The sequence below is a fragment of the Sorex araneus genome, chromosome 3 (genome assembly GCF_027595985.1).
Source record: "Sorex araneus isolate mSorAra2 chromosome 3, mSorAra2.pri, whole genome shotgun sequence".
Classification (NCBI taxonomy): domain Eukaryota; kingdom Metazoa; phylum Chordata; class Mammalia; order Eulipotyphla; family Soricidae; genus Sorex; species Sorex araneus.
This window is the reverse complement of record NC_073304.1, coordinates 6,748,883-6,776,548: the sequence shown is the minus strand read 5'-3', so window position 1 is coordinate 6,776,548 and position 27,666 is coordinate 6,748,883. Positions and strand designations below refer to the sequence as shown.

General features: G+C 50.7%; 1 protein-coding gene across 4 annotated transcripts in view; it reads right to left on the bottom strand.

Annotated features, from left to right (window-relative positions):
• DICER1 (dicer 1, ribonuclease III) overlaps nt 1–27,666 on the bottom strand; it is a 73,339-nt gene that overhangs the window by 32,166 nt on the left and 13,507 nt on the right. For 3 of the 4 annotated variants that reach the window (XM_055130184.1, XM_055130179.1, XM_055130180.1), the window contains exons 2-10: nt 18,062–18,125; nt 16,991–17,084; nt 13,950–14,133; nt 11,587–11,749; nt 10,780–10,910; nt 9,579–9,713; nt 8,948–9,108; nt 5,112–5,280; nt 3,652–4,124 (exon numbers count right to left, since the gene is read on the bottom strand). In XM_055130184.1, coding sequence (XP_054986159.1) covers nt 3,652–4,124; nt 5,112–5,280; nt 8,948–9,108; nt 9,579–9,713; nt 10,780–10,910; nt 11,587–11,749; nt 13,950–14,063 — 1,346 coding nt within the window. In that variant the 5' untranslated portion in view covers nt 14,064–14,133; nt 16,991–17,084; nt 18,062–18,125. Of the gene's footprint in view, nt 1–3,651; nt 4,125–5,111; nt 5,281–8,947; nt 9,109–9,578; nt 9,714–10,779; nt 10,911–11,586; nt 11,750–13,949; nt 14,134–16,830; nt 16,966–16,990; nt 17,085–18,061; nt 18,126–27,666 lie in introns of those variants that run through there. The other variant, XM_055130181.1, reaches the window with a different exon arrangement.

Genomic DNA, 27,666 nt, shown 5'->3' with positions numbered 1-27,666 from the left:
TCCTGTTCTTCTTGTCACTGCAAATCCATCCGAGACCCCCTTTGTGCTCACAAGCCCGTGCACACGGACCGCTAGGAAGTCCAGAAAGCATGAGACCCCCGCACAGCCTTGGGGGTCTCCAGCTGCTCACCCCGATCTCCGCACCTCACTCGCCCAGCTGGCTCCACGCATACCCACATCCGGGTTAGAAAACCATGGAGTGGAAGAACTCGCTTATGCAGACAATCCCACCGGGGTGGGGGGGTGGGACTCAAGGCCGAGCCCTCGGTCCTGCCCAGGGCCATGCGACGGCGAAGGCTCTCAGCAATGGCCCCCGCCTGGGGCTCGGTCCCTGAGACAGTCCCACACAATTCCTCGAGGATCTTATCATGACACAACCCGCCAGGTCGCACAGAGAATGTGAGACGCCAGCCCCCTGCAGCACGCGAGGGAAGGTCCCTTTCATCTATGCCGTCTCTCTTATTTATTTGGGGTTTCTTTTCGGAACGGGGTGGGAGTTCCCTGGTGGTGGACTCTGGGGCTACTCCTGGCTCGGGAGTAGGGCCGGCCATCACGACCTGCAGTGCCCAGAAGGTGGAGGGAGGGCGTGTGCCCGTGTGGTGTGAAGAACTGGGCCTGCGTCCCCACATGCAGAGCCGGTGCCCAGCCCTCTGAGCCCTGCCCCTGCATGGTCTCTCCTAAGTAACCCAGCGAGGGGGAAGCCGCCTTGCAAAGACCCTGGGGCCTGGGGCTGGAGAGACAGCACAGCAGGAGGGGCGCCTGCCCTGCACGCCGCCCACCCAGGTCCCATCCCAGACATCCCGTATGGTCCCCTGAGCACCGCTCTGAGTGCAGAGGCAGGAGTGACTCCAGAGCACTGCTGGGTGTCGCCCCAAGACAAAAGCAAAATAAGACGGATCCTGGAGCTTTGAAAAGCTCAGCAACTGCTAGTGCCGGAGAGCCAGTACAAGGGCGAAGGCCGAAGCGAGCTCGAACCCCAGCCCTGCCGAGTGCCTGACTCCTACCGGGAGCAACCCTGAGCTGCACCTAGTGTGACCCCCAGAACAAAACCCCTACAAAACTCGGAGTAACTTCCACACAAGGCTGGTTTCCCTCGTGGATGGGAAGAAGGACCGGGTCTTCAGTGCTGGAGGGCCGCTTGGAGAGGAAAGAGGGGGGATGTGAGGAGGGGCAGGACACTCAGACCCCAGGCCCGTCCCCAGCACGGGGGCCTGAATCCCCGGCCTGACGCCTCCAGCCCTCCCCCACAAGCCCAGGCCACAATGAGGGTGTGTCCGAGGGTCTCGGGACCGTCCCTCGGGGGCTCCTGGCGGTGCAGGGGGGCGGGAGGGGCAGAGGGGGAACAATCGGAGCAGCAAAAGCCGGCATCGTTGGGCTGGACTCCAAAGCGCCAAACACGCATGAGCCCATGGTGGTAAAAATGATAACTAGGGTGAAAAGACGAGCTTTCCTTAGGGAAGAGTCGAAACACAGACCTCGAACCCTCCCTACCCCGGGAGCAGCCGGGCTTGGAGGCAGCGGCTGGGGCGCCCGAGGAGGCCACGGGGCCCTCCCGGCTGCGCACGCTGGCCTCACACCAGGGGTGGCCTTGGGCCCCGGCTGCCAGTGACGCTTCCCCCTGACTGTGAACCGAGGGAGGAGGAACTCTTGGGTCCCGCGCCGTGTTCTAAAGGCTGCACCCCCCAACCCTGCGCCCTGAGGCGGAGACCCCAGCCCCCCCTCGCGCGGCTGGGGCCGGGGCTGGCTCCCGAACGGCATCCCCGGCCCTCGGGCTCCAGTCCCCCCGCGCTGAGACAAGCCCCCGTTGTGTCTGAAATTAGCAGCCCCCAGAGCCCACCGCAAACCCCTCGCTTCCGCGTCAGCGAGCGGGAATTCCAGGCTCTTTTATGAAAATTGATCACAATTAATCTGCTCCTCCGAGCCCAGAGGAAGCCACTGATTGTTGGCTCCGCCGTGAACGCTGGCACGACTCCACGTGCGAAGGGAAAACTGCAGCGAAGAGGGGCAGGAAAGACAATCACCCCCGCCCCCGCCCCTGCCTCTCTCCGGGCTTCAGGGAAGACAGCTCTCACACTGTCCTTGAAGGGCAGGGAAAACGCCCACCACGGAGGACTCCGCCGATGCCGACCCCTGACCTCCAATCCAGGGAGAAGCTGCCCGCGGCCAGCCGGGGCTCTCCTGGCTGGCTTCCCACCAGCAAAGGGCTGGGAAGAGAATTAGGGTGGGGAGGAGAGACAGAGAGGTGGGGGGGGCTGGGGGGAGAGAGAGAGGTGGATAGAGAAAGAAAAAGAAAGGGAGGGGAAGAGAGAGGAGAGGGAGAGACAGATGGCGAAAGGGGCAAAGAGAGAGGGAGAGAGAGGGAGGGGGAGAGTAGGGGGTGGATGGACAAAGAAAGAGAAGGAGGGGGAGAGAAGGAAAGAGAGGGGAAGAGGGAGAAGAGGGAGAGAGAGAGGGGAGGAGGAAGGAGGGGGAGAGACAGACAGAGAGAGGGAGGGAGAGAGAGAGGGAGTGAGAGGGAGAGAGAGAGGGGGAGAGGGAGAGGGAGAGGGAGAGGGAGAGGGGGAGAGGGAGAGGGCGCATGCACTGTGCTGCCTGGGGCGTGAGGCTGAAGGAAGAGCCGACCACTCAGCGAACAGACCCCAGAACTATCTCGGCAACCAACTAGCAATTTGCCTCCAAACAAACCACTTTTCCTCCCCAGGTCCTTCCTATTTTTAATAAAAAATAAGTGGGCTGGATTAGGGGCTCGGAGAAGCCCGCTTCCGGCCTCCAGCCCCTGACTTCTGCGGGATTCACGACCCAGAGTTCTCTGCGGGTCCATCCGAAGGATCAGGCTGATGACGATGGAAATTACCAGGTTGCACGCTGCCGGGGGGCTACCCCAGAGTCCAACATTGAGTTACTCCTGTGCGTTTTCAGAGCCCCCAGTCAGTCAGAAGCAATTGAGGGATGGGGAGGGGGGGCCGGGAAATCCCCAATTACTGCAGGAACCCGAGCGTGGTTTTTCCTCAGAGATCGCCACTCGCTCTCGGAATTCGAGTTTGGCCAATTAGGGGATTGGGGGGGGCGGGGGGGACAGTCTGAAGCATCACATAAGGAGCCACTGGGGGCCCGGCTATCGTACGACACACCCGTCCGCTCACGAGCAGGGGCCGGGCGGGAAGGGACCCTCTCCACGGAGGAGGTGTAGACGCACAGCTGGGTCAGGAGACAGACTGCTGGGGAAGGGGCGGGGGCCCCTCCTCCGCGTGCTCACTCGGCCCCGACCAGGGAATGGCTCCGAAGGGCAATTCGGACTGGCTTAGCCTCCAGCCCTGCAAAGTGGCCGACAGGAACCGCTGCTGCCACGGAAGCAAAACGCCCGGGAAAGGGTCGGCACACTCGGCCCCACAGTGCTCAGAGGGGACGCCGCGCCTGACTTGGTCACAGATTAAAGGACGACGCGTGGAACTGAGCAGTTCTAGGGGAGCGAGGGACGAGCCCGCACTCCTGCTGAGAGTGCTCAGACGAGGCAGCCCCTCTGGGAGCACCCTCGGGCCGCAGGGGCCCCTGGGGACCGCTGCTCCCGGCCCAGCACGACTCCTGCGTGTCGCTGGCACCAGCTCGCCTTCGGCCACCAACACGCCCGTGGCTCCTCGGCAGGGCGCCTACCTGTTTAAGACGACTGCCGTGTATCTCCTCTCCACAAAAATAATCCCGCACAAAATGTTGGTAAACGGAGAAGGGAAATTTGTCTCTGGCTTCTCTTTTTCTTCAATTTCCTCATCATCGTCATCAACCTCGGAATCACTCCAAGACACGTAATTGTCCTGGTTCCTGTTGTTGTACCATTCCACGCTCTCAAACTGCTGGCGCTCGTACGGTTTGTATTTGCGCAAGATCTCGAGCAGTTTGATCACCTTAGGAGTCACGAACCTCAGGTCGAGCGAGGCGGGCGAGAAGTGCTGCTCGCACAGCGCGTGGACCTTCCGCAGGAAGGTGTCTGCGAAGAGCAGGAACTTCCTGTGCAGCCCCTCCTGCTCCTGCTTGATGTACTTCTGCAACTCCCGAACCATCATGCCGGCCACCTTGTCCGCACACCATGGCCCCAGGACGACCAAGACCTCCCGGCAGTCCGACAGTATCTACGAACAAGACACCAAGAGTCAAAGGCCAAGCGGTGACTGCCTGGGATTTTCTTTTTTCTTTTTTTTTTTTTTTTTTGCTTTTTGGGTCACACCCAGCAATGCACAGGGGTTACTCCTGGCTCTGCACTCAGGAATCACTCCTGGTGGTGCTCAGGGGACCATATGGGATGCTGGGATTCGAACCCGGGTCGGCCACGTGCAAGGCAAACGCCCTACCCGGTGTGCTATCGCTCCAGCACCCCCCCTGGCATTTTCATGTGCAGCTGAACTGGGACGGGCTCCATTGCAAACCTCCCCATCACATGGATCTGACATCACCAACAGAAGTCCTGAGGCTGATCCCGAAGGCCACGGATGGGCCACTGATCTGCTCAAGCCCCACTTCCCCACATGCTTATTATTCACATATGTGTCTCAGGTCACCCTTGCCCCCACCGCAATGGGAATAATCTAATAGAAATTTGGACTGGTGCAATAGGACAGTGGCCAACCTGGGTTCGGTCCCCAGCATCCCATATGATACCCCAAGCACTGCCAGGAGTAATTCCTGGACACAAAGCCAGGAGTAACCCCTGAGCATCACCAGGTATGACCCAGAAAAAAAAAAAAAGAAAGGAAAAAGAATAAAAGATACAGCTGTAGAAATAATGAAAGAGAGATTGAACTCTGTGATGAGTTAGAGGGACAGATGAGTCACATCTATATACATCATGCGAGGAATTATATCAAGCAGGGTGATCCTAGCCCATCTTGTAAAACCAAAGCAGTCTGCACTGACTACTGTAAAGATCTGTCACTATTAATAAACTCCATCCAATAAGTATTTGTGAAAAATGCCCAAAGAGATAAGGAGGTAAAGCCTTGAACTAAAATGAATAGGAAATAGCAAAAAAAACACTCCTTAGAAGTGTATTTTCATTTAAACATCACAAACACAGGGAAGCCCTCTCTGATACTTCCTGTACTTGCTTTGTTCCAGTTTACCTGTTTAGAAATTAAAGTAGAATCTCTTTCTTTTGAATGTACAGATATGTTACAGTCATTGATAAAATTAAGTGCATCTTCTAACTCCATCAGCAGTCTCTCGTACAGCCCACTCCGGTCAGCAAATGGTCCACAATCCACCACCATCTCACAGGGCTGAGAAGTGCATCTTTGGGACCAGAGGTGACAGTTATCAGTTACACAGTGAACCCACGACAGCCTTATGATCCATTACATCCCTGAAACAAAAAAGAAACTTCCTGCTTCCAGTAGGTCTTCCAACTCAGGGTCTAGGAAGGCTCAAAACAAGCCTGAGTCTGAGTATCTTTTGCTGTGAGGTTTTACGGAACAGATGCGTAAGGCTCAGAGCCAAGGATTGTGTGATCTTTCATGACTATTGCAGCCTCTTGGATGTGGTTTTTGGTTTGGGTTTTTTAAGTTTTAATTTTCATCTCTTGCCCTTTTAGGCATCAACCAAAATGAGAAACAATGTTCATTTAAATACAAAAACTATCACAGTGATTACTTCCTCAGAAGCAGAAATAGGCAAGGGGCAGGGGTGGTGTCATATATCATAGGGGAAAGTTGTATCCCTAGAGATGCCCATTTCTCGACTATTTGAAAGGCTTAGCATTTTATTTTAAAGGGAGTTTTTGTTTGTTTGTGGGCGACACCTGTTGGTGCTCAGGGTTTGCTCCCGGCTCAGCACTCAGGGATCCCTCCTGGTGGGGCTCCAGGAACCACGTCAAAATGCTGGGGATTGAAGCAGCGTTGGCTGCATGAAAGGCAAATACCCCAGATCTGCACTCTGCCCCTTAAATGAATTTTTAATGTGCCATCGAAAGAAATCATTCAGAATTACTGAACCTTGGCTATTTCGTGCCTTTCATTAAATCTAACCAACATAAATATACATAATATTCTTTTTATTTTAAAGTACAAATAGTGACTTAAGAAAATGAACAATAGGGGGGTGGGGAGAGAGTCGAGTAGACAGGATGCTTGCCTTGAAAGCAGCAGACCCAGGTTTGACCCCCGCATCCCTATGGCTCCTGGAGCCCTGCCAGGAGTGATCCGGGAGCACAGAGCCAGGAGTCAGCCCCGAGCAGCACCAGGTGTGGGCCCAAAAACAAAGAGAGAAAAAAGAAAATGAGGGGCCGGAGCAATTGTAGGTAATGTGTTTGCCTTGCATGCAGCTGACCCGGGTTCGATTCCCAGCATCCCATATGGTCTGCCAAGCACCGCCAGGAGTAATTCCTGAGTGCAGAGCCAGGAGTCACCCCTGAGCATCACTGGGTGTGACCCAAAAAGAAAAAAAAAAAAAGAGGGGCTGGAGAGATAGCACAGCGGGTAGGGCGTTTGCCTTGCACGCGGCCGACCCGGGTTCAAATCCCAGCATCCCATATGGTCCCCTGAGCACAGCCAGGGGTAATTCCTGAGTGCAGAGCCAGGAGTAACCCCTATGCATTGCCAGGTGTGACCCAAAAAGCAAAAAAAAAAAAAAAAAAGAAAAGAAAAGAAAGAAAATGAAAAATAGCAATAACATTTAGATGCCAGGTTTCTGCTGTTTCAGCCCAAATCAGAATTTAGACTTAACTAAAGACTCCCATTTAGAAGCGGGTACTGATCCGCTCCGTCTAAGTATCTGCTCCTCGGGGTTCCCGCCATCCCTCGTCCAAGGCCCGGGGATGGTCTGCAGGTAGAAAAGGGTTGAAAGCCACTCTCTGACCCTCGACTTCCGGGGGCTCACCTGTGCAGGTCTAACAATCTAATCCAGCCCAGACGAAAGCACTGGACGGGTCTCTTCTACATTTATGGATTTTTAATCAGGAAAACGAGAAACAGCATAACTTCTGGTTTGGGGTTTTGGGATTTTTATTTTGTTTGTTTGGGGGGGTTGGGGGTTTTGATTTTTCTGGGTTTTTTTTTGCCTTTGGAAACCTATGGCACCTATGGATCTGAACCATTACTTTTTTCCTTTCTCTCCACAAAGAAAACTTCCCCGAGTCCCACTAGATGCCGGGCACACTGCAAGGGGTTTTCCATCTGTCAGTGTAATGGGTCGTCCAAGATGCCCCGCCCGCGACGCCAAGACCATCACATGGGTTTTAGGGCTCACAGAGCTCGCAGCAAGTGGGGCTGAGCGAGGCCAGCATCCCAGCCCACGTGGGTTTCATCCCATCCCTTGGCCGAGCACGAGTGTCCTCCTGATGCTGTGACCGTCCTAGGAAACACCACTGACAGTCTCACTAAGGGCTAATAGGCACGCAGGATACCTGTGGAGGATTTGGTTACGTTACACAGTCCCTTTCCATCCCACTCACATGGGTGCCCTTCTGCCAATGTAAACGAATCATAAAAGGTATGTTCTACCGTGCGGCCGCTAGTGCGGCCACTTGACCTCATATCTCTTCATTCTCAGCAATGGAAAACAAATTGTCAAATGCTTCCTTTTCAGCAGGTCCGACTTTAGGGGGGAGAAACTCCAAACAATAATAGTGAGTTTTTAGTTGAAATATTGAATGTAATCAAAGTAAAGTGAAAGTAAAGTGAAATTTATAAGTTACACAGGCGGGGTAGGGGGCTGGGAAGGTGGGGGTGGGGGGAGGTATACTGTGATTCTTGGTGGTGGAATAATGCACTGGTGAAGGGATGGGTGTTCGAGCATTGTATAACTGAGACTTAAACCTGAAGGCTTTGTAACTTTCCACATGGTGATTCAATGAAAGAATAAATGTTAAAAAAGGTATGTTTTAATGAAACTCCAAACAGCCTCCTCAAACAAGCAAGCCTATAAGTAATAAGCAAACTTTTTTTTGGAGATTCACACCAATTTTCCAAGCGAGGGTGGGGGTGAGTATTTATTTTAAAAACTATTGTACATTGGGGAAAGGAAGGGAATACATGGGTGATGGGTGTGGTGTCGGGGTCATGTAGGCATGAAACCATGAGTAACATTATTGTATACCACGGTGCCTCAATCAAGAAAGATTTTTTTAATTTAATTAAAATACAAAAGATAATGTGTGTTAAGCCCAGGACTATGGGTTCCCAAGTGGCAAGACGGACAGAAACACTAAGCAGAAGGAGTTTTATTCCAGTATACTGGGGTAAACTCTCTCACCCACAGAGTGGTCTCTGGATAGCAACCCCGACTTCAGGCAGCAAGCAGTTTATATAGGGTTTGATTACATACGCAGTACACGCCTTATTGTTTCAGAAAAGAATCTTACTTAGTTACCAAACACAGGTGTTTTGGCAAGTGTCTAGGGTAATGGTGGTTAGGCAATAGTTAAATAAAGGTTTCCAGTAACAGCACCAATTTTATGATTACATAGACTTCTCGTTCTTTTAGGGTTAACAAAAAGCAACTTCTGAGGCATTGTGAGAATTGATTGCTTGAGCCCAGGAACTTTCCCAGGTGGGTTCAGTTTGGCTAGTTACGCCTTGTTTTATTGCTGGGAAACGGAGACTGTTTAATTCCTGTAGCTCAACCTGAGGCCTAGCTGCTTTTGCTGATTTCTGCCGCCTGTCACGGCTGCACTCGGGCTTGTTCTGAGTCTCACGTGTGAAATCCTCAGTTCTCTGAGTAAGCAGCAAGGACTCATGAGGAGGAAGCGAAGGCACCGTCTCTCACACGCTGGCTGAGAGGGAGGGCAACGCTCTTCACCTGGGTGAGAAGCCCAGGTGCCTGCTCCTTCCCGTGGGAGCCAAGGGCGGGCAGGTGAGTGTCCGGGTCGGGTGGGAATCCTCAGTCTGGCTCTTTCCCTCTGCCTGGTCCCCCGCGCAGGGACAGCTGGCCCCGGGAAAGCCCGGGCAGCCACGAGCACACCTACCTGTCCAAGACCACCAAGTCCGTGGCAGTTTCGGCATTACTCTTAAGGATTTTCTCCAGTTTCTGAATTTTTTCTCCCAGTTCCTCTGGATCACATTTCCCATTTAAAATGGAAGCAGTGAGTCCCAGAATCCGAGGACAGAGTGGGTAGTTTTCGCAGAGCTAGCACGAGTAGAAGAGACCCACAGTGAGCACTGCACATGGCAAGGCCATTAACAAAAGAAACAGCACAGATTAAAATTGTCAAAGCCATAATGCACACTAAAAATCTTACTTGTGGAACTACTACAGCTCGCTTAAAAGAGCTGCTTAGCCAAAAGGCACATTTAAAACACTGAGAGATTACATACTTCATTTATTCAGATAATGTCTGAAATGCACTGTAGGTTTAGATTATACATTTACTATACAATATCACACATTCAGTAGTATATATTTATATGAACATTAGCTTAATATTAATTCATTCATCCTCTGGAACCAAGGTTCTAAAATTGATAGCAAGCATTGCGCATATATATATATATACATATATATATACATACACATACATATATATATATATAAGAAAACTGCCTGTACTCTGCAATTTGACCAAAATTATTCAAACTAAGAAAAATTTAAAAATTTACCTTCATAATTTCTCGGTAGGGATGGTCTAAGATTGCAAGATGGCACTCATCAAACACCAAAAGATTAATGTCTGAGAGTGAAAAGTAACCATTTTTCAAAGCATTCAAGGCGACATAACAAGTCATAACAAGAACCTGAAATAAAATCAACATCAGACACAAACAAGCCGTTCAACCCGTCTCAACTCACTTAGATGAATTCCACATGGACGAACAGACGGATGGATGGAAACCCATACTTGGGAAAACAAGAGTTGAACTGGAAAACACGGAGACAAACTGAGAAGGAAAACTTCAATAATGGGCCAGAAAGAACTCAACAAGTCGGAGAGCAAACCGCGCTAAACACCCGCGCCCCCCCTCCCAGAACCCCCCAAACACACCATCTCAACAATGAAAGCCCACAATGCACGGTGAAATCTACTCCATCTACTGCACCTGGGCTTTCAGGTGTCCACTGATCTATGGACGGCTGGGTCTAGTTCACCAGACCAGTGCAAGTTATCAGTTACCATAAGAGAATTTGCTGTGCTAGCCTCTCTCTGTTGTTGAACAGGCATGGTTTTCTAGAAAAAGACACACTGAATGTCCTTTTGATAGTCCTCTGGGCATTTAAGGGGTTCGGCTCTGCAAACTCTGCCCTCGCAGGCGCTGCACTTCTGGGTATGGTATGTGTGTGCACCAGATCAGTTAGGAGGCATCGGAACCCACCAGGCTCCCCAGGTGCCAACATGCAAAAGGCCTTCCGCATGCCGGGGACATGAAAGTGTGAGTTAAAGGAAGTCTCTGTCAAAGACCCAAAGCCCTCAACCGAGGAAATCCTTTAGTGTTAAGACCGTTTAATCTCAACAGGAAATTTTCTGACCGTGGGTTACCTGCAGGTCGGAAACAGGTCATGGGAATTGGTTTTCAAGCAAGTAAAGTATACTACAAAGCTGTTTCTTTTCTATGAAAAGTAAAACAAATCAAATCAGCACTGTATTTGGATCTAATATAAAATTTGAGAGAGAGAGAGAGAGAGAGAGAGAGAGAGAGAGAGAGAGAGAGAGAGAGTACAAAAGGGCTCGCATCTAGCATCTAGACTGATTAAGTACGAGGTAGCTGAGTCTTTAAGCCAAAGAGACAAGAAAGGCTACAGGCCATTTTAGAAACCAAACCGAGGGATCTGTAGGGACGTCTCAAGAGAAACCTCAAGTCTTACCTGGTGCTTAGTGAACTCTTGGCTCCATTTCTCCTTTGTACAAGAAGCACTTCCTTCGAGGCTTGCGTATTCCCCGACCTTGAGATCCGAGTGGGTCCGGACCGCGGAGGCCTGCTGCGTGACCTGGTTTGCTGATCACAAAGATAACGCACCACGTGAGGAGGGGCGGTCAGGAGAGACCACTCACAGCCGACCGCCGGGTTAGTGATCATTAGGACCATTAAAGAATCGGCTGTGGAAAATCAGCGGCCCTGAGACCTCCCCCTACTTCCTGTTCCTCCAGAGAGGCTTCAGACCTCCTCCTCCAGCTGATGTTCTCCAACCCGAGAAGTCAGCTTCGAGGTGGGAACCCAGCCCCGCACTCCAGGGTTATCTCTTGTTGTTGTTAAGAAAGAAGACGGTGCACAAGCCCGTATTTTCGGCATGTGCCGAAAGGGAGGGCGCAGGGGAAAGAAACAAGAAAAACGTTCTTGCTGTCTGAGATTATGGGACAGGAGACTGTGTTCCCAAAGGACGAGACTATGTTCCAAAAGGAACTCACTCCCAGCAGCCGCAGAGACAGAATGAAAAGCAATTGTACTGATGAGAAAAAGTGAAGTTTAACGCCTGAGGGAATGAGCTGATGAAGGCTCAGGAGCAACGCTGACAGGAAACACAACCAAGGGATATTTCTGCTAGCGGGGCCCTCTCGAGCGAACAATCACTTTCAATGATTTCACGTATTTAACACCCGCTGAGAAAAACCTGCTTCGTCACACTGTCGCATCCCATTTCCTCCACAGAGTTGGTTCAGATATTTGGTATTACCAGAGTTGACCAAGAACACCGTCCTTTTCCCATTGTCCTGGCAGTCCCCGCGGATCTGATAGGACAGCTCCTTCATGAGTAGCACTGCGATGAACGTCTTCCCTGAGCCAGTGTTTAAGCAGACTATGGTGTTATGGTCCAGAGCTGCTTCAAGCAGTTCGACCTAGAAACAAGTGGGGGGGCAGAGAGTAGAGGGAGGGGGTATTATATACATATATGCACCTCTTTATCGAAGAAGAAAACTTAGAAAACTAGAACTGTCACATCTTCCTAAAAATAGTCCGCAAATAAATTTCTCTTTTTACATCTCTGAGAATAATCAGCAACACGAAAATGCCTCTTATGGCGCTAGAGAGATGCTACAGAAAGCCAGGTTCAGTCCCCAGCACCACATGTGGTCGCCTGAGCACTACCAGGAGTGAACCCTAAGCACAGAGCCAGGAGTAAGTCCTGAGCATTGCTTGGGGGGGGTGGGGGGTAAGGTAAACAAAACAAATCATTTTTTTATATTTTTATTATTGTTATTTTGTGGGGGCACATCCAGTGTTGCTCAAGTCTTATTTCTGGCTATGCACTCAAGGATCACTCCTGGCAGGTTTGGAAACTATATGGGATGCCAGGGATCAAACCTGGGTCAGCTGCATGCAAGGCAAGCACGTTACCACCTGAATTATAGCTCTAGCCCCAAGCCAAAAAAAAAGCCTTTTATATAGAGCTATATGCATAATCCTATGTTGAAACAACATTTACAAATTCTTTTTTTTTTTTTGCTTTTTTTTGGGGTCACACCCAGCGATGCACAGGGGTTACTCCTGTCTTTTCACTCAGAAATTACCCCTGGTGGTGCTCAGGGGACCATATGAAATGCTGGGAATCGAACCTGGGTCAGCCTTGTGCAAGGCAAACGCCCTACCCGCTGTGCTATTGCTCCAGCCCCTACAAGTTCTTTAAGAATTATTTTTGCACAGATAGGAAACTTCTCCTGCATAAAATGAAAGACTAAATTTACAGGTACTGTGGCTCTGCCAGTTTACGGCCAGAAACCCGATCTCAAGTCCTACCTAGCTCATGAGGAAAAAAATCCCCCTCAAATGGGAAGAAATTAAGCAGTTCAGACATAGACACACAAGCACACAAGCACTCAAGAACACACACACACACACACACACACACACACACACAAACCATCAGCTCAATTCCCCTGGAGATGTTAGAAAAGAAAAGCTCTATTAAGAACAACTGTTTGGGCAAAACTTTCTTGGCTGAGACCTCCGGGGCGATCTCAAGGAGGGCGGGCGGGCCAGCTCCCACCCCAGCAAAGCAGGGCAGCTGCCGCTTACCACGCCCCAAACCACTGCCATGCCTCCGGCCAGACCCCACCACCTCAGGACGGAGACCACAGAGGACCTCAGCATCTGAAACCCTCTGGAAGTGGGTCTCTGTGGCTGGACACTCCAGGCCTTCTCAGACCCGGGATGGGCAACCTCCCCACCACCTCCCGGTACTTCCAGGGGAACCAACTGCCACCCCCACGTCACCCCGCCACCACCTCCATGGTCAGCTACCTGCCTTGCTGCAGAGACTCAGAAATAAATCTTCAAAGAGATCAACTAGCCACAAAAACTTCTTGGACATCCATTCCTGGCTGAGCCCTCGGGGGTGATCTCGGCGGTGGGCAGGCCAGCCCCCACCTGAACAAGGCTCCGGCAGCGGCTCCCACACCCACCAGCTGGCACCATGCCCCTGGCCCGGCTGCCCAGGTAAGAACCGTCTGGAGCGGATGGCTGCATTTTCAGCCCGTAACCTCTCCAAACACCATCACACTGGCAAGCCAGGGGGGGGCACACCGGACTGGAAGGGATAGCACGGAGCAGCCAATCAATCTCACTAACACAGGAAGGCTAAACTCGCAACAACAGCCTAATAAACCCTCGGACAAGGACTTAAAGGTCCCCCCGGTGAGATACAACAGTTTCCACAGATTTTCTTCTGCGGAATTTTTTTTTTTTATCATCCCGTTATCCCTTTAGTGGTAACAAGCAATATAAAATAAAATATTGTGGGCCTGCTACCGGGGCAGGCTCGAGGCGGGGGGTTGGGAAGATGGAGACAGTGGTGGAGGGAAGGTGTGGGATCGGGGTGGTGGGATTGGAGTGGGAATATTGAGTGCCTGGAACAAATAGTCATGAACCACCTTGTAAACCGCGGTGTTTAAATAAAGTGGGAAAGAAGAACGAGAGTTCAGAACAAGAAAATTAATCAGAAGAGAAAAGCTTCAAAAGGTAGATGAGTTTTATGTCAACTCTATGCTAATTTATTCCATTTTAGTGCAAATGCTCCGGTATTAGTGTTCTCATTAGTACCTGATATTTTCTTGGCGTATAAATGTTATCAGGAATAGCTTCTTGTTGCCATGGCAATCCAAAGAAAGGACCCATTGGTGAGGAAGCGGGGGTCAGGAGCTGCAGAGCCGCCATGCTGAGGGGTCGCAAAGCTTCTCACCCATCCAGTGTTTCTCTCATTGCATTTCTGCTCTAGCACAGCTTACTACAAAGGGAAAGAGAAGACCGTTACACGACCATGCAGGGTTAAAGGCAAAAGGGAGCACAGACACAGGAGAAACGTCAGAAAGGTCATTCCCACAGGCCTTGCAAACTCCTGAAATTGCTTAGCTTTTCTTTCTTTTCTTTCCTTTTTAATCATAGGGATCGTTTTCAAAAGTCAGACACTCCGTACGCTCCAATCCAGCAGGTCTCCAAGCAGAAACACGGTGGAAAGAATCAGACACCTGCACACAGATGTGGCACATCCCCAAGTACTTAGTCCTGCATTACTACTGAGGATTCCAAAGTGGCTTTGACATGTATTAATAAAAAAATCAACGAGTTAGGGTACCGGTATATAATGGGACACTCTGAATCCATTAAGAGACATATCTAATTTTACTGAAATAATTGTATCCATAATATACCTTTAAAAAAAATTAAGCATGATATGCCTTTTAAAATATATACGTGCGTAGTGTGTGAATAAGTAGATTAATATATTTATGTAAATAAACACAAACATATTCCAACTGCGTTTTAACTCCTATAATTAAATCATCAGAAAACTGCTCTTGTTCAGACAATTAGCAAATGAAGGAAAAGCATGAGGCCTGGTGCCTGTCCATAAGAAAGATTCAACCCCCCCAAATATTACGTCATTTTATCCAACTACAAAGCACAGGCCTCCCCTCCGTAGATGGCCTGCCAGCGCACAGCCGGGTCACCGAAATGCATTTCTGGAAAGGTACACGGGCCCCGGCAGAATGGACACGGGGCCTGGCCGTGGTCTCGGGGCCCCATCTGTGTGTCACATGGCCTTTCGCAAGGAGAGAGTGTGTGATAAACGTCGGCTGATGTGAAGACCACGAGATAAAAGCCGAGTCTTCTCGAATTCCCCACCATGAGGCAGAGGAACAGGCTCTCTGGGCCGTCAGCAGAACAGCCGGTTCCGCCCGGCTCCTGAGCAGCCACACTGCACGGAAAGAATGGCATTCTTTGTTCCCGCACACAGATGCCCGCCCCTCCTGACAGGTTCCATATATACGCACAGGGGCAGCCGATATTTAAGCCGCTGCATCTGATCCAGTAAGAAGTCTCAAGTGTAGACACTGCTACACAGAGCCACACAGCAGATTCTGGTTTCAGAGTCGGGGCAGACAGGAGTCAGCCCCCCCCCACACACATGACCAGGGCACCCTGGCACCCGGCAGCAGGGCTCAGAGCTGGGGGCCGCTGGGGGCCGGGCAGCTGCCTCCTGGGAGGGGGAGAGGGAGGAGGGCGCCAGCAGGGCATTCCAGAGCAAGGCACAAAGCTCCCGCCTTCCTGAAACCCGACTCCTCTCCCATCACAGCTCCGCAGCCTCCAAGGAGCCCGCTCGGCCTCTGCCCTCCCTGCCGCCCTCCCTGCGTCCTGCCTGGCCCCACTCTCCGCCTGGCCCCGGGGTGACCCCAACACCCATCCGAGTCACAGCGGAGGGCTCAGGAAACAGGTGGCCGAAGTCCTGCTGGTGGACGGAGGTTCCCAAGGAAGGAGGCGGCAGGACTGAGTGTGACCCTCCCAACACCAGGCCCTCCTCCTCCCCACCACGGCCCCCAAGTCACCCCAAGGAAAACCACCAGGAGGATCGCACTTGGGGAAGGTAAAAACTAAGAAAAGACCCTTCCGGTTTTTACGAGAGCAGAGCCGACAGCCTCCGAAACAATCAGTGTCATGAGACAGAGGTGGCACAAACCTCCCACGGTGAAGAAGACACCGGGCAGGGCCGCCTGCCTCTCGGGGCGCTAGGGGGGCGCACCTGGGGATGGAGGAGCCGCACCTGGGCGCAGAGTCACTGCGTCCACGCTTAGGAAACGGGCGCCATGGGTGCACGGGAGAAACTGCCCAGAGCACAGCTTGGGGACAGGGAGAGCCCCACAGGCTCGGTCTGCCCTTGCTCTCGCGACATTTCTATGCTTGGAATTTCCAAATAAGGAGTTTTTTAAAGCAGCTCAGCTAAACAGTAGCACGTGGGCCGGGGTCTCCAGAGCCAGACGGCGGCACACTTAGGCATCAGCCACGGGCTCGAGCCACGAAGGTGTGGCCACAAACTAGCAGGCCTGCGCCCTGAGACACCAGGCAGCCCTGACGACCTGGCCCACACGCCTGCGTCACGCATGTTCACTTCCTCCTTCCCGGGGCACACGCTCCAGAACCAGCCACGTGCCTCGCTCCTAACTGCGACTGCACTGGCGGCGGCCACACACCGTGTCACCCAGCTAGTGACCTGCACCGTGCGTGCGTGGAAGTCTGCACGGGAACACGCAGAGAAGGGGCCCCAGGACCGTTCACATGCGTTCCACCTCGCTGGGAAGTGACCGCCCGCCCCCTCCCACTGGCCCATCAGGGTGAGTACAGGAGGGAGTCGGGGGGCGGGGGGGTGGGAAAGGAGGGGAGAGGCAGCTTTCCATAAGCTCATTTTTATTCATTTAAAACACAGCTGCTGACCACAGTGACACACTTTCTATTTAGGGAAAGCAGATATGAGAGTGAAAATTCAACATGTAACGCAATAATGTGAGCAGAGGAAGACCTTCTTTCGCCCCTTCTCACACTCCGCGGCATGTTGAAATCGCTCCCCCGGCCCCACCCGCCAACTTGGCCTTAGTGAAGCACCGAGTCCCAGCTAGAGCAAGTGTCGGTGTTTCACAGAGGAACTAACCTGTCAGCTGCCCTGACAGGGCCAGTAATTGGTCAGACACACAGGAGACTGCAGAGGCTGCCCGCAGCCCCCACATGCGGCTCGCTGGGATGTGTGTGACTTGGCCAAACACGTCAGCCCACCTTCGCTACCTCTTTCACACAGACAGTCACAGATTTACCGTTTCAATGTTCGCGATCTCTGCTTGGCTGTAGTTGGAACTGCATTTTGACATTGTGATAGCAGTTTACTGGAAAACCACAGCAAGCCCCGCTCTGAAAACAAATGCAAAATAGCCAGGGGTTAGGAGTGGGATTTAAAGGGAATACAAAGACATCTGCAAGACAGCCCTGTGCATATGCAGGGCTGAATAAAAGGCCATTATTTCCCAGTATGTCATGAACAAAAGGACACTGAGTTATTTTAGGTACTAAGTCTTACTCTAAAACAAAGAACAAGAGTTTACACTCCGGACAATCACATGCCTAACCCCCTGAGAGCTGGGGGCAAGAAAAAGTCAGAGAAAAGGTCGCAAGGATTTCAAAGTGCACACAAGGAAATCAAACAAAGTAAATAAATCCAAAAGTTAGTGACTATAAATAAATAAAAATACAGGGGGGCTAAAAGTGTGTTGTTTCCTACATCCACATACATAAAAGATTTAATAAAGGGCACCAGGAGATGTACTTGTCTGAGGGCCTCCCGGTGGTCAGAGCTAAATCGATCAAGAACTTTCATTTCCCAAAATGAAATTAAGAAAAAAAAAAACAAAAACCAACCCACCTCAAAGAACAATGCAATCCATAAAATAAACTCTTGCACAAAAGTCATTTACGGACAAGAACATTCATAAACAGACTGACAATGTCAATGAGGTAAAGAAATTGGAACTGGGAAGGGGGGGGCTTCTCCTAAAATCGATTTTACATCAAAAACCAAGATGAATCTTTAGGAAGAATTTGATTTGATTACACAAGCTGAACTTGGATGCAGAGGCATGATCGAACCACGCAGAGATCCCGGGTTCGATCTCTGCCTCTGGGTTCCCCGCCCCCCCCCTTTCCGGGACCATACCCAGCGGCACGGGTGCCGGCCCTTCAAGCATCCTCCCGGTCCAGGGCCTCCTCTGTGCCCTGGCCCAGTGGGGGTGCCGCCACGCCAGGCTCCAGCCTCCCCTTTCCCCGCACGCTGAGTTCTTCCAAAAGCCAAAGATGGAGAAGCCCTACCACTAAGTCATTGTGGACATATTTACCTCAAAATGCTGATTCTAAGTTCTTTCAGTTGCCGAGTCTGTATTAATTCATACCCTAGGTAACCTAAAAAAAAAAAAAATCAGAGAGAAGATTTTAGAACACAAAAGCTCATTTTTTAACAAACTAACTTTAAGAAAATGAGACAGTTTCATATTTATGGGGCCGGAGAAACAGAACTGTGCATGGGCAGGGCACTCACCTTGTGCGCGGCTGACCCGGTTGGAACCCCGACACCCCCTGTGATTCCCTGGGCCCTGCTAGGAGTGAGTGATCCCAGAGCACTGAGCCAGGAGCAAGCCCTGAGCACCACCCCAAACCATGCCCCACCCCCCCATTTTAAAAAATATTTCTTTTTTTTTTTTCTTTTTGGGTCACACCCAGCGATGCTCAGGGGTTACTCCTGGCTTTGCATTCAGGAATTATTCCTGGCAGTGCTTGGGGGACCATATGGGATGCCGGGGATTGAACCCGGGTCGGCCGCGTGCAAGGCAAACGCCCTACCCGCTGTGCTATCTCTCCGGCCCCTAAAAATATTCCTTGTATCAGACTAAGACCCCTGGCGAACCATCCATCCGCTGCAAGGCGAAAGACGGCATGTCTGAGAGTGCTGGCCCTACGCTCTGCCTTTGCTGTGTTCCGCGGCAGTGAGTCTTCGAGAAAGCCGTTAGCACAAACCAATGAGGAGGGAGTGAGGATGCTCGGCCCTAAGTGAGCATTTTCACCCAGGAAGGTCTGCGTGAAAAACCACCCCCAGCTGTGGACAGCCCGGAGCCCACCTTCCCGCCCACCCACAGGCCAGGCTGCTGCCCCGCGCTGCCCCCACATGGACTGACTTGCATTTCCATCCTCCACTGCTGACGTGGCAGACACAGATTCAATCAACACACCGACAGGCCCCGCGCCACATCTCTCCTGGCTGCCCTCTGCTCCGGGAGCATCACCACCCAAATAACAAACCGACAGTCATTGAAAATTCAGTTGGGGGTGGGGGGTGGGGAGCAATACTGCAGGGAGGGTGCTTGCCTTGCAAGATCCCGGGTTCGATCCCTGGCACCCCACATGGTCCCCTGACACTTCCAGGATGATCCCTGAGCGTCACTGGGTGTGGCCCAAAAGCAAATAATTAAGATTCCGTGTGATTCCATTATAAACGATCGCAGGTCTCCAGATGATTTCCCCCGGACAATTCAATACCAGGATGCACTGGCGAGGTCGCACACTGAGTACGACAGCTGATTTCACCCGGGGATGCACAGGCAGGAAGCCAGGCCCTCTGCTTTGGACCATCACCACCACTTCCAGTTAAACACGCAAACTCCCTTTTCACCGGCCCACCGGGGACAGGCCTCAGACCAAAGGCTTGGTCCGTTTCAGTACAAACCCACACACTTAGCTCATTCACACGCACCAGCTAAAGGCAGCTGGCTGTGCCCTTCTACACAAAGGCTCAAACAACAGAGAACCAGGTCTCCGGGCTGAGTCTACAGGCAGCCTGGAGCAGCCTGGCACGCGTGTTCAAAATGGAGACCCAAAGTCTCCCAACTGGCCAGGTGCCAACGGGCGCCAGCGCTCCACGCTACAGAGTCTCACTGTCCCGTCACACAGCTCCACACTACGGACTGTCAGATTCTCACTGTCCAGAGCCACACAGCTCCAAGCTACGGAGTGCCTGAGTCTCACTGTAGGGTCACACGGCTCCACGCTACAGACTGAGTCTCACTGTAGGGTCACACGACTCCACGCTACAGACTGAGTCTCACTGTAGGGTCACACGGCTCCACGCTACTGACTGAGTCTCCATGTCCAGATTTCAACCCTGCTCTCAGGAAGCCCAAAATACACAGCTACCATCGAGTCCCGCAGTGATCGGGAGGAACAACATAGTGTGAACCGCTGACACTGGGCCACTGTCGGCCGGCAGGGAGAAATGAAGCACACTGAAGTGCAGATCTGCACGTGAGAACCACGGCATCAGCCTAAGCACACCAGGCCTCCATGGCGACAGGCGTCCTTGGCTGGGAGGACAGCACTGCCGGGGCAGGGGCAGACGCCAAAGAACAAGACTTCATCCCTTCCCTTACACCCAGCAGGACTCGGGGCCTCCCCCTGCCTTCCACGGAGCTCAGGGATCACTCCAGGGATAGAACCCAGGGCCAAGCCACAGTACTATCACTCTGGCCCGTCCAGAAATCTTCTACAAATGTCTCTTTGAAACTTAAGCAGTAAGAAAGACCAGGCCCAATCGTCCGGTTTCCTGAGAGATGAATCTCATCTGTCTCCTGACTCCAACCTGTGAACCCGACCCTCGGCCATGAGAGTGCAAGAGCATCAGCCACTCTGTCTTCAAACCGCGAGCAGTCAGTGCACTGACACTGGGGCTGGCACCAGGCAGCCTCGTGCATCTGACTGGTTTCTTTCAAATCTCACGCACTAAAGAAGTAGCCAATTTGGGGCAGGAGCGATAGCACAGCGGGTAGGGCATTTGCCTTGCACTCGGCCGACCCGGGTTTGATCCCTGGCATCCCATATGGTCCCCCAAGCACTGCCAGGAGCAATTCTTGAGTGCAAAGCCAGGAGTAACCCCTGAGCATCGCTGGGTGTGACCCAAAAAGCAAAAAAAAAAAAAAAAAGAAGTAGCCAATTTAAAGAGGAACGAACGCTGGAAAAAGGTACAGTGACATGCATGATACCCTTTCAGTAACACTACTGTAAACCACAAAATGGGGGGGATAAGGAAGGGGGGAAAAGTACCTGCCACAGAGGCAGACTGGTGGCAGGAGGGGAACTGGGGACACTGGGGACAGGATTGGTGCTGGAGCACTGCACGGCGGAAATTCAATCATGAATAACATTATGCCTTTGTAGTTAATGGTGATTCAATTTCTTGACGGAAATTTCATTTTATTTAGAAGACATATTTTTAATATTTTTTAATGAACCACCGTGAGATACAATTACAGATTTACAAACTTTCGTGACTATGTTTCAGTCATACAATGATCGAGTACCCATCCCTCCACCAGTGCCCATTCTCCATCACCAAGTTCCCAGCATCCCTCGCGCCACCCCCACCCCATTCCCCATCCCTGCTTCCCTGCCCCTGCCACTAATCATCAGGGAGACGCAGATCGAAACAACAATGAGATATTATCTCACACCACAGAGACCGGCACCCATCCAAAAGGACAAAAGCAACCAGTGCTGGTGTGGAGGAGGGTAGAAGGGGACTCTCCTTCACTGCTGGTGGGAATGACAACTGGCTCATTTCTTTTTGGAAGACAATATGGACGTTTCTCAAAAAAAATAGAAATTGAGCTCCCAATTGACCCAGCAATACCACTTCTGGAGATTCAAAAAAATACAGTAGAAATGATATCTGCACTAGTATGTTTATTGCAGCACTATTTACAATAGCCAGAATCTGGAAAAAACCTGAGTGCCCAAGAACAGATGACTGGTTAAAGAAACTTTGATATATATACACAACGGAATACTACGAAGCTGTTAGAAAAGATGAAATCAGAAATTTGCATATAAGTGGATCAACACAGAGAGAATCATGTTAAGTGAAATAAGCCAGAGAGAGAAGGACAGACATAGAATGACTGCACTCATTTGTGGAATATAAAGTAACAGGATGGGAGACTATCACCCGAGGATAACAGAGGTAAGGACCAGGAGGATCGCTCCATGGCTTGGAAGCCGCCCTCACATGCTGGGGGGAAAGGCAGCTGGGATACAGAAGAGACCACTAAGTAAAGGATGCTTGGAGGGCCCGCTCGGGATGGGAGAGGTGTGCTGAGAGTAGACTATGGACCAAAGATGATGGCCACTTACTACCTATATTGCAAACCACAACACCCAAAAGGAGAGAGAGAGCAAAAGAGAATGTGCCTGCCACAGATTCAATTTTTTTAAATGTTAAAAAGTAGCCAATTAGGGCTGGAGCGATAGCACAGCGGATAGGGCATTTGCCTTGCAGGTGGCCGACCCGAGTTCAATTCCCAGCATCCCATGTGGTCCCCTGAGCACCACCAGGGGTAATTCCTGAGTGCAGAACCAGGAGGGAGTAACCCCTGTGCATCGCCGGGTGTGACCCCCCCCCCCAAAAAAAGAAAGTAGCCAATTAAATAAATGATGGAAATGAGCAGAGCTCTGGCCAGATAACCCACCCGACTTCTGGTCTGCCCCTCATCGACACTGGGTGACACAGGTGAACAGAGGGGCACTCAGATGGCAGAGGTCCTCACCAACACGCATGTGGCTGTGACTGGAGAAATAAATAAAGACCAAAGGGACAGGGAGCCCCCAGGCTAGGGCCTCAGAGAGGCTAATGACAAAGCACAGAGGGGTGAGGTCCCACAAGGGCCGAGACCAGCATAGGGACAAGACCAGGCTGACACACGTGGGTGGGATGAGGGCACACAGGGGCAGGACATGGTGATCTGGACCAGAATAACTGACAACGTTCACCAGTGAAGAGAGGACCGGTCACTGGGGAGGGGCCTGGGCCCCCACCTCAACTGCCCAATAAACTCACTTCACATGCACCTGGAGCTGTGCATGCAGACTCTTCCTACAGTGCTCAAGAACCACTAATTCCAGGAACAGCTGCCCTTTTGGGGTCACAGTTGCACCTCTGAAGCCTGCTGGCAGCCTGCTGGAGGGCAGGGGGCTGTCCGGCCCATTCGGGGCGAACGCTCACCCAGTGACGAAACCCCGACTTCCCCTTCTACCTCCGTGCAGAGATTCTCTAGATTGGGAGATTTTGTTTTCAATTATATTTCCCCAACAGTTGAAAAAAAAAAAAAAAAGAAGAGGGCAGAGTTGGGGGCGGGAAAAAAAACACCAAAAACCACAGTTCAAGTCTCAAATAGCATTCATAACAAATAACAAAATTCCATCTCGTGGAAGCAAAAGACTAGAGAAATCTTAAACCCTGCAGCCCACTGATAGCGGAGAGAGGAGTTTAAGAAGTGAAGACGAGGGAAGCCAGGTCCAAGAGAGCTGGACTACGGTGGAGTCTGCACAGAAAGGGTTCTGATTACGTGAAACGGGTGGCCACAGCGCCCTTCCCCTCTCGAGTCCAGTGTGGGGCCGGGACAGGGGAGAGCTGCTCCCTCGCCCCTGGGGCCTCTGCGGGCTGCAAGAAGGGGCAGGGGGAATGCCGGAGGGGGAAGCGGCCTTGCTCAGCAGATCTTGCACTTAGAACCACCTAAAGGGGTGCCAGGGACCCAGGCCAAGGTCCATCACCTTCTGCTCCCTGACACAGTTGTTTTGCTTCTGAAAAGGGGAGCAGCTACCTGTCACACTCGTTAAGCTGGAGAGCCAAAAATTTGATTGAGATTGAGAAAATACTCAACAAACAGTAGTTTAGAAGAAACCAATACCAACGTACTTTTCAAACAATTCTTTAAGACTCTAAGGGACTCCTTAAAAGTAAAACTTCTTCACCCTAAAATTCAGCATGAGGGGGCTGGAGCCATAGTACAGTGAGTAGGGCATTTGCCTTGCACACAGCCGGCCTGGATTACATCCCTGGCATCCCACGTGGTCCCCCCAAGCACTGCCAGGAGTAATTCCTGAGCAGGGAGCCAGGAATATTGCCAGATACGGCCCAAAAGCCAATAAAATAAAACTTAGGATTTAAAAAAAAAAAAAGAAAAACGTACTTGCACATACACTTAAACTATACCAAGACTGTAGCGTTTCTAAGCCAATGAACCGGAAGTGCACTGCAGTGGCAACAGTGTAGCAGGAGGAAAAAGAAACATTTCAACCACAAAGTGCATTTTGCACCAGGAAATGCAGTGAAACTCCCTTCTCCTTTCCACAGGATCTCCTGAGAAAGGCAAAACCCAAAAAAGCAGGATAAGCCCTCTGGCTCTAGAAAGGCGGCCCCTTCTTGTTCTCCGGGCAGTGAAACCATCATCCTCAATGTCGAATGGATGAGCTTCAAAAATACGAATGATAAGGGGCTGGAGAGATAGCACAGAGGGTAGGGCATTTGCCTTGCACGCGGCCGACCCGGGTTCAAATCCCAGCATCCCATATGGTCCCCTGAGCATGGCCAGGGGTAAATCCTGAGTGCAGAGCCAGGAGTAACCCCTGTGCATCGCCAGGTGTGACCCAAAAAAAGAAAAAAAAATACGAATGATAAGAAAAAACAAAAAGAGAGGAAATGCTCAAACTGTCCGCCATCCACAAGTCTGTCAAGGATTTATCAGCTCCTAAGTGGTGACTAGATTATTAAAAGGTCCGACCCAAGACTGAGAGACCCAAGAGGAAAGATAAGGGACAATCATTTCCAGAATCCAAGGGCGACTTCTTAAAGGGGCCCGGGGCAAACTTTGCACATGGGGAGCCCAGGCTCGGGTCCCAGTTGGGTGTGTGTGCCCCACATCTCAGGAAACAGAATTTTAAGAATCTAAGCAAGGATCTCCTTAGGTGTGCCGTGACGCTACACACAAGATAAGCAGATCCACGCGGATGTGACAAGATTGTTGTTATTATCAGACATATGGACTCTCACGCACTCAGCCTCACACCATGGAAACAGAAAGCAAGGGACCAGGCTGAATCCAAAAAGATTTGATTTACTGAAGGGAAAGGAAGGGAAAAGAAAAGATGGCAGAGAAGTTCCCGGATTATGGAACGGGTCATCGCCTTAAACAGAACTCCTGAGAAAGCCTGAAATCTTCCTCCTTTTGTAGCCATTTTTTACAAGGGGGATGAGCACTTTTCATTGAGTGAAAGCAAGAGGGGTGGTAAAACGGGTCAGGATGTTGAGATGATTCGCGCCTGGTGCCCAGTCATGGGGGTTACTCCTGGTATCAGGCACATCTTGGGCCCCCTCTGGTGATTCCTCTTGACGGGATTCCTGACCTCACCTGTCCTTTCACCTCAGAATCTAGAATTATCCACTGAAATGCCTGCAGGTACAGCATATAGGGCAATTGCCTCGCCTGTGACTCTCGTCCCCCGAGCCTCAGGAGTGAGCCCTGAGGAATGAGCCATCGGGAGTAAGCTCTGCACATAGCCAGGGATTAGCCCCCCTCCACCCCACTAAAAAGACAAATAAAATCTGCATATTTATCTACCTCATAACATTAACACAAAAATCTTCATACATAAATGTTCTATTTGCACTACCATTTACAATAGCAAAAATAAAAAAGAAATCAAATCAAATGCCCCGACCCCCAAAAGCTAAACATCTAACAATAAATAAAGGCAATGATCTGATAAAACTGCAGTTCATTTTACAAGCCATTTAATTGAACAATTTTAAAAAGTGACAATAATCAACAAAAATTGCTACATTACTGCATTCATGCAAAAAAAGAGGACATTTTTAAATTTAGAATTAAAGTTATAGTGTGCACTTAAGTATAAAACTTGAGTTTTAAGGAATTCAGATAGGATAGGAGGAATGGAAAGAGAAAATGATCCCCAAAATTGATGATACTTTCTAATTAAGAAGTGTTCTTCTCAAAGACGAAGTCATGAAATTTGCTTATAAGTGGCTGGTCATGGAGAGTATCATGCTAAGTGAAATGAGTCAGAAAGAGAGGGACAGACATAGAATGACTGCACTCCTTTGTGGGATATAAAATAACATAATAGGAGACTGACATCCAAGGACAGTAGACACAAGAGCCAGGAAGATTGCTCCATGGTTGGAAGCCTGCCTCATAAGCCGGGGGAAGAGGCAGCTGGGATAGAGAAGGGATCACTAAGTCAATGATGGTTGGAGGAAACATTTGGGATAGGAGATGTGTGCAGAAAGTACATAAAGGACCAAATGTGATAGTCTCTCAGTATCTGTATTGCAAACCATAATGCCCAAAAGGAGAGAGTATGGGGGAAATTGTCTGCCACAGAAGCAGGAGGAGATTTGGGTGGGGGGGGGCAGATACTGGATGTTGGTGGTGGAAAATGTACACAGGTGGAGGGATGGATGTTTGATCATTTTATGACTAAAACTCAAACATGAAAGCTTTGTAACTATATCTCACGGTGATTCAATAAAAAATAAGAAAGTGTCTCTCAAAATCTTCTGAATCATGGCATTCCTTATTAATTTGATCCCCTCCCTTTTTTAACTAGAAAACAAACTGAGAATGAATTGCATAAAGACAATAATTCAGAGTTATGTGACTCTGCTTTAGGGACTCAGAAAAAAAAAATAAAACCAAAAACACCCTCTTCCTTTCACAAACCATTCAACGTGGTGAAATTTAGCCTCTTCTCTAACTTAAACCACAAACTCACTCACCTTCTTTTCTTACACTGCTCTAGGAACCAAACAAATTTCTGGGTTTTTCTAAATCTGTAACATAAACATATTATGTTTACATTTCAATGTAATTGTGCCTAAAATTAGATTTATTCAAAACTGAAGTTGAATGCAGGTCAAATACCACTTTAACAAATACCATCCATCAAAATCTCCATCTTAAAAAAAAAAAAAGTATCTCTAGGCTGCAAGCCAATGATCTGCTTATTTGAAATACTTCTTCAAAAGACAACATTCCAACACGTTAAAGGAGCACTGATACCACGCTCCTCCTCTGGTTAACTAATACGACACTTCCCTTGCAGTTCTTTTTCCTGAGGGGGGGAGAGGGAGTGGAATGGAGGGAAGGCTGGTGTTGGGCGACACCCAGCGGTGCTCAAGGGCTATTCCTGGGCTCAGGAGTGACCCCCTGGCAGTGCTCAGAGCACTGTATGCTGTGCCTGGGATGGAAGTGCAAGCACGTGCCCTAACCCCTGGACTTTCTCTCTGGCCCTCCCCAAGGCAGGTGCCCTAAGCCCTAGGCTATCTCTCTGGCCCTTCCCCAGCAGTTTTGTTTCAAGAAAGGCAAATCCAATTGCCTTGAATGCAAGCTTAAGGCTAATGTTTGATCCCAAGCTTTGGTACTTGACTCAGTAAACAAGCATCGTCCAACAAGCGCTAGCAGTTTCCTCGGCTCACACGCACTTTCCGCTCTTCTGCTTTCCTTTCAGACAATGTGGGACCACGACACCACGTGTCACACTTGGTTCAGCTGGGGGCCACACCCGGCAGTGCTCGGGACTCACTCCTGGCAGGACTCGGGAGGCCAAGTGTGGGCCGGGGAAGGTGGCGCCCTCCCACTGCACTCTCTCTCCAGCCCCGCGGGTTACACTGTTTCAGGGATAAAATGACTATTTCAGTACCAACATTCCAACACTAAGAAGAGCTCAGGCCCAAGACCAAATGAGCTCAGGTGCCGGCTCGAAGAGGATGTGGGGGCAGGACGAGTCGGGGAGCACACAGGGCAGGGCCCCTGCTGGCCGGTGACGACGGAGAATCAGTGGCTCAGTGGCCGGGCCTTCCTCCTCAAGCTTCTCCCCTCCCAAGCCCTCACCCAGCACCCCCAGGCGAGCGCTAACTATATCCTCAGATGCTTCTGCTGCTCCCAACACTGCCCCCCCCCCAATAAAAGACTGCAGCATCTTTCCGAGGGGAGAAACCCCACCTAGATTGGCACAGACTCTGAGGAACGCAAACACGCTCACAAACACATTACCGTGTTCCCCAGAGACTTTATTTCTAAGAATTACTTTCAGGGGCTGGAGC